This window comes from Poecilia formosa, unplaced genomic scaffold (assembly GCF_000485575.1).
Source record: "Poecilia formosa unplaced genomic scaffold, Poecilia_formosa-5.1.2 Scaffold956, whole genome shotgun sequence".
Classification (NCBI taxonomy): Eukaryota; Metazoa; Chordata; class Actinopteri; order Cyprinodontiformes; family Poeciliidae; genus Poecilia; species Poecilia formosa.
In genome coordinates, this window is record NW_006800895.1 from 1 (window position 1) to 10,305 (window position 10,305).

General features: G+C 33.9%; 1 protein-coding gene and 1 long non-coding RNA gene across 3 annotated transcripts in view; one reads left to right on the plus strand and one right to left on the minus strand.

Moving 5' to 3' along the window:
- Window positions 1-53: 53 nt before the first annotated feature.
- LOC103132201 (uncharacterized) lies at window positions 54-1,481 on the plus strand. The gene is made up of 3 exons (XR_475516.2): window positions 54-183; window positions 348-412; window positions 744-1,481. It is a non-coding gene; the product is annotated as an uncharacterized LOC103132201 (long non-coding RNA).
- Window positions 1,482-5,969: 4,488 nt separating this feature from the next.
- pou2f3 (POU class 2 homeobox 3) overlaps window positions 5,970-10,305 on the minus strand; it is a 39,605-nt gene continuing 35,269 nt past the window's right edge. For both annotated transcript variants that reach the window (XM_007543967.2, XM_007543970.2), the window contains 4 exons: window positions 9,534-9,698; window positions 9,056-9,098; window positions 8,798-8,912; window positions 5,970-7,090 (listed from right to left, as the gene is read on the minus strand). In XM_007543967.2, the coding sequence (XP_007544029.1) occupies window positions 7,048-7,090; window positions 8,798-8,912; window positions 9,056-9,098; window positions 9,534-9,698 (366 nt within the window). In that variant the 3' untranslated portion in view covers window positions 5,970-7,047. The remainder of the gene's footprint in view (window positions 7,091-8,797; window positions 8,913-9,055; window positions 9,099-9,533; window positions 9,699-10,305) is intronic.

The window sequence follows — 10,305 nt, forward strand, 5'->3', positions numbered from 1 at the left end:
TGTCATGTCAGTCTTGTCAAATAGAGTGTTACCATTTCTGCTTACTGAAGACGGCAGCAAATATGTTTTTATGTGATTTTTGCAGGTGCAGCGTTGGGTCCTTTGTTGGCTGGTTTGATCTCACCCACCGGCTGGAACAATGTTTTCTACATGCTCATCTCTGCTGACATCTTAGCCTGCCTGGTCAGAAATAATGCTACTATAGTGCTAACTTATAAAATCTCTAATAGCAGTGGTTTAAATTCTTTGTTCTGGCTTCTGTCTGTTGTTATGATGACTACCTGTAATTGTTTTACTGCACATAAACTGAATAGTGGCTCATTTTTTTTATTTTTATTTTTCCACAGTTTTTGACTCGACTCGTCTTTAAGGAAATCAAAGGCTGGTGTGGACGGATTCCCTGAGCCAGCGGGTGAGTCACTAATGTGACTGGTTTTAAAGATGGAGCCACCAAAAAAAATCTGAATTATGAGAAGACAGAAATGTTTTCCTTGTATTTATAATATTTGTCCACTCATTCCACCCATCTCTTACGCTTCATCAATCTTTAAGTATAAACATATTTCATGCCTTTCCAACTGAAATCAAAATGAAAGTAAATAAAAGTAGTAAAATAGTGATTCTCTCAACATAACTGTAATTTCTTCTTTTAATTTCTTGTTTATAAGGTTAAAAAAATTATCTCACAATCAAAACAATCTGTCACAGCACTATAATTAACCAGACTTCTTCTCACTGTATAGCCAAAGAAAGCAAAGCCAGAAGATTCAAGTTACTAAGCCGATGATTGAAGCTTTCTGTTTGTAAAACAACAAAGGAAATGTCCCTTTGCAGAGACAAATTTTAATCACATTATTCTAAGTTGTCTTAATGTTCTTTTATTGTTCGTCTTAATCTTGTTTTTGATTTGCTGTCTCCTCACAAGTGATTCCACTGGAAATGTGGTGAACTCTGAGATTAATCAGATGTGCTGTAAAAATGCTGCTTATGCTCAGTGTATAAAACAATCAAATAAATAATGTTAAAAATCATGCAAGATTCTGTCCCTGTTTTTGTAAGACATTACAGCTCGCATGTAGCTGTAGCTGAAATATGTATCTCAGGTATGTAGATGCATTTCCATTACAAATGTACAGTTTTGTGAAATACACAAATTTTCATACAACTGAAAAAAAAAAACCTCATCTGAGCGCAAAACCTTTATAAAAAAACATGAGTTTTTATGAAACTGGCATGATTCCATTAAAGCATGTAAAATATACATTTTATATAAAATTCACTCTTTTAGCACTTATTTTTTTGTGTGTGTTTTGTGTCTAAGTTCAAAAAGTTAAAATGTATTCTCTCCTGGTACTGCATATTGTTTTTTGGGATGTATTTTTCAGTCTTAATTTTTCTCTGTTCACTGTAACATTTTTCTTGTCTATGACATCACCACATTTACTGTGGAACTGCTAAATAAAGTCATATCTTCTGGCTAATCAGTTTTGTGAATCCACCATTTTTTTTTCCTTGCAGCAATTTTGTAGTTGAAGTTCAGTTATGCAGAAGTTGCAAGTAAAGAAGTCAAAATGTTCAATTCTAGCATGTATTAATCCACACAATTTCTTACATCATCCCCCGGCATCAGAGCCTATTTGAAGTGTCTGGTTAAATTTTATTTTTCTCTGGAATGTACCCTCATAAGTGGGAAAATCTGTTTTTGGAGCTTTTATGGACTACTGCTTCGCCAACATCCACCAGTATCAAGAGGGACTTTCTGAAAGATGTCATCTAATTGTTCCTTCTTACTAAAATAAGGCACACAGAAAACCGCCTCTGGTTGCAGTGAAATCATACAAATGGTGTCATGTTCTTTCATGTTATTTTCTTGCACACTATTCATATAAAGTATGTACTCATTTATTAACAAATCATTTTGCTACAATGGAAACTTAAATTGACTCCAGAACACTGTGGTAAGCAAAGGGGTTCATGATTGAGATAATGACATGTTTCATCAACCCTCCATCTCTTTGCTTGACAATTCGTCTAAGGTATTTGTGCTAATTTGTGGTCTTCTGTATCTGCAAACCTGTAACTGTGCAACACAGCCTAACACCTAAGAAAACAACATTATTCCTGAAATCTGTTTCATGTCTGTCCTAGCTCACAATCGCAACTCATGCAACCATATTAATTTAGAGAGAACAAAGATGCTTTTTTTTCTAGCAAACCTTAAACCATACTTGGTCTCTTTTTCTTATTGTCCTTCCTGAATTTTCATTTAAAGGGGGCCTGTTATGCAAAATTCAACATTTTGCAAATTTTTGTACTTCTATTTGGATCGCAACTGCCAACCAATTAAAAATAAAAACACCCAGCAGTTTTTGGCAATAAGTTAATGGTTTTTGGTGTCTAGAACATGGACCATTTCAAAAACCTCCTGATTTTAAATTCACATTCAACAGACACTCTCTTACCTAGCAACCCCAGTCAAGCCCAGCCCATCACCTAGCAACCTAAACTGAGCTCTTGCACGTTTGGTCATCTGGTTTTACTGCTGTATGCATTATATATTGGCTGCTGGAAAAGACAAGTGCTTTATTGTTGACTTACTATTTAGAAACCACTTGGTTTTTGGATAGTAAGTCAGAAATCTCCTGCACAATCAACAGGAGGCTCCAAGTAGAACCTCCTGTTGATTGTGCAGGAGGCTCCACTTCTGCTTTTCAAAGATGTGCAATTGTGCAATTGCACATCTGTTTGCAACCATTTTCACATGCAATTTTCACATGTTGAGTTGGGACACGTGACCAGCAGCAGCTTATCTGGATTTATAGTAGCAAGAGACCCAAAAATAGCTCAATCTGAAATGAGCTCAAAATAGACAGAACTGACCAGACCAAAATCTTATCTAAGAGCGATTTTGTGCAAAAATATTTAATGAACATGTTTTGTATACCTCATATATCTATCCTGCCCTGTGCAAGGAAGCATTATAGGTCACCCTTAGCATGTTGACCAAGTCTTGAAATTCTAAGAGATCTATTTTTTGCAATTTCTTTGATCAGTCTGAGCCTCACAAATTAGGGTGATTTTGGTTGGAATAATGTGTACTTTTAGGAAATTTAACTACTGTCAAGTGTTTTCTACTCATCAATAATCTTACAGAAGAATTATAGAAATAATATTGTTTGAAAATAACTATATTTCCTTTTCCAGTTGTATAGTGTCCAAAAATTCCATCTCCAACCTGTTGATGGGTATCCTCCTTAGCCCTTCAACCATGTCTTTGTTTTGCCCCTTTGTTTTGTCTGAATGTTGCCATTTTCCCTAATGTGTCCTTTCCTCTTTTTTGTTTTAGGTGGAGTACTCCCTATTTAACCCAGAAAAGGATTATTTTAGTTTATTAGTAATATCAGAAATTGTGGAGTACGCACTATTTAGATCAATATTATACAGAAGAATTAGAATCAGAATTAGAATTAAAATAACTACGAACTTGGAATCCAGAAAAACTTAACAGGAACAGTCACTGCTTAGTTTATATTACTTTTAACCCAGAAAAGGATTTAGAACAAGCTTAGAATTGTGGAGTACTCACTTTAACCCTGAAAAGGAATTAGATCAGTCACTCTTTAGCTTATTTTATCAGAAACTGTAGAGTTTCACTATTTAGAAATGGAATTAGATACTTAGCAACCCTGAATAGGAGCACTTAGTTTACATACTTTAGAACATTAGATTAGTTTTCTTTCCTATTTTTTTTCTTTCCTTTGGTTTGTCATTTTGTTTGTATTTCCCTTTAACTCATGTAAAGCACTTTGAATGGCCTTGTTTCTGAAAATGTGCTAAATAAATAAAATGACCTTACCTTACGGGGGAATTGTTCTGCCATAATCCAAGAGCACAGATTTTAGTCTGAAAACAGGATTTCACTTCTTTTGTTTTACAAGCATTACAAATTTTGAGAAGAAAGACATGAAGTCCTGCTTTCAAAATTAAAATGTAAGCAAAAGTATTAAAAGTGTTGAGAACAAAATACATGGAATCCTGTTTTCAGACTGAAAAAGTGTGCTCTTGGATTATGGCAGAACAATTCCCCCATACCTCAGCAAAGTGTTAAAACCACTGTTTCTACAGTCCAACCATGGAAACGCTTTTCCTGGTGACCGCAGATCAAACAGAAGATTTCCTTTACTTTCTGTAAGTCCAATAGCATTTTAGTGAAAACACAATTTTATTTGTAATCATGTCAAAAAGAACTTATTGTAACGATACAGATCATAAATGAATTGGCTTTATCAAATGCATGAACTTCCATGCCACAGCATCATTTCCATACAAATAAAACATCAAATTAACAATGAAAAAGAAATTACAAACCAAAATAGTTATCGAACACAACAAAAGAAATGGTCAGACCTTCAAATAGAAACTGATAGTTCATGGGAAAAATGGACAAAGTAGAAAATAAAGTAGCCAGAAGCTTAATTTATGTCCAGCAGAGGGCAGCACTTTTTCATGAGCTCTAAATGCAGCTAAAAGATGGAGATTCTTTTCTTACAAACCAAAAGATCCTTTAAAAATAATGAAACAACCGTTTCTACAAATGCTTTTAACTAATTCAGACTGATCTATTGTTTTCCATAAACCAATACTAACTAATATAGAATAGACCCGTTTGAAAAAAAAAAAAAAAAGAATAATAGGAGTTTTGCATACTTTCATTTTGCCTGCATGGCATCTATGCTGTAAAAACACTTGAAGTTCAACCAAAAACACAGTGAGTGAAACATATGAGACATTAAATTACATTCTCTGAAAAGGGGGCTCTGCATGTTATGGAAGAGTTAAACTGGAAGATTTTAGAGTTACTTTTAATCATTTTTACACACAAAAAAAAATGTTTTCTAAAACTGAAAGGAAGCTTTAATTAGCTTATTTCTGGAAAACAGATTGCTTGTAAAGCAATAATTTCACCCCTTATTTCAGGTCTAGTTGCTGTTATCTGCCAATTAAAGTCTTCCTTTGAATTTCATACTCTCATCATAGCCTTTAATGTTATAGCTTTGAGCTTTAATCTTTGGCTTAGAAGGACTTTTTTTTGTCAACATCACAATATACATAGTCTCATATAAAAGCTCCATCTTAATTATTGCATCATTGTTTCATTTTACTTCAGTGAAACACTACAGCAGTTTCAAACAGCAGTGAAACAACATGATACCGACACCACCATGTTCACAGTTAATACTGTGTTTTTAGGTATGACTATCAGAATCTTCAGAGGGCATTTGGCTTCTCCATGTTCAAATCTGAAGTGTCATTTGAAGCAGATTTTCTTCTTTCTCTCCGTCTGTTACACTAGTTGCGTTGGGGTTCCAGCAGTTTCCAGTTCTCTGCAAGCTTAAGCTATGTGGGTTTTATGTTTAAAATTATTTAACCAGGGCTGAAATGATTAATTGTGATTAATCACTTATTGAAATTTAGTAATTAATTAATTACTAAACTAAAATTAAATTAATTAATTTAGTAATCGATTGCTTACTTGAGTATATGGATGCAAAAAGGCAATTTGCTTACAAAACTGTACAAAAGTATACAGATTTTGCATTTAAGATTTTTTTAAATATTTCATTAATATGTGGGATAGTTTTAGCTTCACCTTTTGCTGTCCATTTATTAAATATTTTAGTTATTTAAAAAATTAATCAACATGTCAGCCCATACTGTATTGATGCTGTATCAAGCAGAAAGGGCTGAGCTTTTAACATGCTGATGTCAGGAGCATTTTTTAGATGCAGATGCATCCTTTGCTACAGATAATCAAGCTTTCACTAAATGAATACTGTTACTACATTTTAGATAAGATATTTTTATTCTCTTTTTTGTGTTTAAAAAAGAAATAAAATTTGTCATTTCGAATCTATTAATGTATTTCTGGTATTGTATAAAAGAAAAATCTGCAGAATGTGACACATTTGAACCAATTAATCACCAGAATTGTTGATGGATTAATCAGTTATTAAAATATTTGTTAGTTGCAGCCCTAATTCAATTTCTCTTTTCTGAGTTAACAATTTGGGTCAAACTGGTAAAACTTTGACTGCTTTTGGACTGAACAGTGCAGACTAACATCAAGCTACTGCAATAACAATGACTTGGAGAAACCTTAAAAATGTACAGACAATGTCAAAGTCTGGTCTGTGCTAGGAAACCATCCAACTTAAATCTTAAACGTTAATTTTAAATTTTAATCCTGATGGAAAAAAGAAGTCAAATATAAAGCTAGAACTTTGCTAATGTCTAAAATGTACAATAAATGCAAAGCTTAAGATACTCATGATGATCAGAGGTAAATTTCAAACCACATTTGGATAGTTTATATCTCAATATTTCTACACTAGACTTGTTTGGGGAAAAAAATTATACTTTGTCCAAATTTATAATTAAAATTAGAAAAATTACTTAAGTAGCATTGGTAATATTATTAGGTGATCTAGTGTTAATTTCATTTTTATATTCCAAAGAATATTTTCCTAAAGTGATAAGAATGCAGTGCAGTTTATTTTTGTGAATTGGGGCATGAACATCTAAACTAAATATGAGCACACCTACCCTCTGTTAGGGATGTTGCCAGTTTTGTCAAAGATGACTTAGGAAGCAATTTATTTTTTATTTTTTTGCAATGTCAGTGAATCTGCAAATGAGTCCTTCAACGTTACAATAAATTATTTGGGTTTTAGCATGAGGAGTCAAACATGAGACTTCCTGCTGTCACTGCTGATGATTATTTCTCTTGATCCTTCATTTTTCAGTCGAATAAGGAGTCCTGTAAGCACTAATCCAACAGCTCCTGGCTTCTTGGATCTTCCATGAGTGATGAACTGGCAGGACATGTGTGTATTAAAGTCCTCTCCTTTACAGTCCTGGTTTGCGTTATGTATCTGTTTTGTTGGTATAGCATTGAGTTGTAACCCTGCTTGAAGCAGGGAGAGTGTTAATCAATCTTCATTCTTCTTCAGCAATCTTCAAAAGCTTCATATGGACAGTTTGTGGTTCTCAGTGATGATAAGCAGCAGGATTCCAAGTGCGATACCAAGAACTGAAACCATAAAGCATCATTAATCAAAAAAAATATATATATAACCTTGGATAAAATGGCCAAGTATGATTGAGTATTAGGGCCACAATAAGAAAATAAAAAAGTAAAACAACAAGAATAAAGTCATAATTTTACGAGAATAAACTTGATTCTTATATTATTTTGACTTTATTCTTTAAAGTCATAACTGTGACAAAGTAGTATAGTGATTTTATTGTCGTAACACTACAACTTTATTCTTGTAATGTTATGACTTTAATCTCATACAAATTTATTCTCATAAAATGACTTTTTTTCTTAGTATGTCCCCAATGCTCCGTCGCAAACAACACAGTCAATTCATAATTAAACTTGTAATTCTGTTTTCTAAACCAGGGTTTTCCATTTTGGAAGAAACTTCTGACCAGTTAACAGTTGAGTCAGTTAACAGCATGGCTAAAATAACAAACATCATCTACACCCAACATGTTTTTATCAATGCTGTTTTTATTATTTCTTCAAAACATTTCTAGCAGAAATGTGCTTTAAAATGAACATTTTTGATATTTTGTTTATCTTCTAAAGAGGATTAAGAACTTGAAATGAAGTCCAGTCCCTGATTCAAGGAACAATTGGTCTAACTCCAAAAAGTAAATTGAACGTTTTGCAGCAGGAAACAGGTGTCCATGCGTCCTTAAAAAGTAACAAAAATGAAGGCTTTAAAATGTCTCAAATAATTTTTTTAAAAAGCAAGTTGACCTAAAATACACTAAATTTTGTTTTGGCAGGACTGTTTAATGCTGTATGTTCTGTTTGTTTTTTGCTCGCAGAACTTTGAGTCGCACTAGGACATCTTCATTGCATTCTGTGACTCAAACTAGCTGCTACATCCATTGGTATCCATTTAGCTAGCTTTTGCAAATCTACCGTGGGCGCAAAGGACCAGTAATATGGTCAAATGAATTTAAATGGTCGTTTCATGCTTTGAAATTTGAATCAAGGTGCGTTTTATTTAGAAATTTCAGCTCTCCTTTTGGTAGTTTTACCTTTAGAGGAAGTAAATTCAACTCTGTAGAAAACGAGGATAAACAGTGAAAGGAGGAAATGCCAAACATTAAATCTGCTGGTTTTAAAGTCATTTTATACTCCTGGACGATGGACACAATGTATATTAGTTTGTTACATTTAGTATGTTTATGGATGTGTACAGAATTAATGAAAGTCAAGTTAAAGATTAAATATTGATTTATTGGCACAGTTGCCATGTCAACAGTGCCAATGTTGTGACATGGCACAGTTGCCATGTCAACAGCTGGTTGTCATCCATTCATGTTAAACTGTAGTAGGAGAGACATAAAATCTGGTATTTACTTTGATGTTTGAATTTGTTTAGTATGGCCTAAAATCACTCTAAACTGAACCTTTTGTATAGTATGTAAGAGCAAAAAGTAGTTTGATGATTCCGTTTTATTTTTCTTTATAGCTCTTATGGTGTGTTCAACACAAAATCGTTCTGAAGACATAGTGCGAGCGACCATTTTTCAGCCATGCATGCTATGAGTTAATGACAATTTATCGCCAGTTGGCTGGATGAAATTCATACATTTCTGTGGAGATATAGGTCTTTGAAAGTCTTAAGTTTGAGTTGGTAAAATCTACAGAAACCATGAGAAAAGCTTAAGGATTCACAAAGTAAAAATGAGAAATCTTTAATGGTATTAATTTTACCCCGGTGCACTGTAGGAAGCTGGGTTGACCTGAGAGGTCAAAGCAACTGAAGCTGCAGATAGACTGTTGGGAGACGGTTCCCGACTCGTGCTGTTCGGGGATGAATTTGAAGAAACTGAAATGCAAAAATCCAAACATAGTCAAAATCAAACAGATTTTGCTTATAGTAGTTTGATAACGTTTTAATATTTGAATTTTGACAGAAACTACCCAGACTTTCAGGAAAAGGCATTTGCTACATAATTAAAAAGCGCTTACCTCCACCTGAAGCCAAAGGGCTGTAGGACCTTGAAGTTGAGGCCTATAACAGTTTGGAAACAGATTTTGGGATTGCATGATGAGGAATTCAAATATAGAAAGATAAAGTGTGTAACTTGAAATGCCAGATCTTATTTGTTATATTTGTCATGGTTTGAGGAATCAGACATATAAGAATGAAAAATGTGGAAATAAAATCATTGTATGGTTTTAAATAACATTTTTGAAATCAATAGAAGACTATTAATATACAAGGTTGTTATTGATGTATAAACATGTACTTTAATCAACTTGTACAAAAATAGATTAAGTTTAAATTACTAAAGGATGAAAATAAATGAAAAACTAAAGAAAGTAACAAAGTAGACAATCTCAAAGAGTATTTGCACCATTATTATTCAGACATAGATGAAAAAACAGACAATCTTAATAGTGGCTATAAACCCAATAGAGTTTATTATCAAATTTTACAACTAACCATTCTGGAGTTGTAGCTGTGTGATTTGACTGGTAAAGTAGCTACAGGACAGTAGATCCTCTTCTCCTTTTGACGACGATTACAGAACCAAACTCGAACCACCTCCTTCTCCATGGAAAGTTGCTCAGAAATTAGGGTTATCTCCTCCGAGTTGGGCTTTGGATTCTGAAAACCAAAAAAAGATGACTGTCTGATTTTAGAAAATTATCTAAACAGGACAAGGGTACTTTCAGTGACATTCCAGAATCATAATCACTTTTCAAGATAAGAGGATGAAATAAAAAAATATAGATTATATTTGTCTATTTTTGTGAATAATAAATTAGTAGTAATCGGCAACATTTAGTGATCTAAGACTCATTTCCTAAATATGGGTTATGCCAGTGACCTGCAGTATGTGGCAGGTCTCTGGCAGGTTGTATATTCCTCTTTAGTTGACCACTTCTCTGACAGAAAAACATGAGGCTTAGAGGTAAACTAAATAAATTTTTATCACAAAAAAGGTTAAGCAGATCATGTCCCCAAAAGCATTGCCTATTAATTATGCTCTATTTAGCCATGATTAGTATGCTAATATGAAAGGAGGACAAAATTCATGACATAAGAACAGTCTGTGGCAGGTCGCTGGCAGGTTGATGGAAGTCTGTGGCAGGTCGCTGGCAGGTCTGCGGCAGATTGCCGGCAGGTCCCTGGCAGTCTGCGGCAGATTGCCGGCAGGTCCCTGGCAGTCTGCGGCAGATTGCCGGCAGGTCCCTGGCAGTCTGCGGCAGGT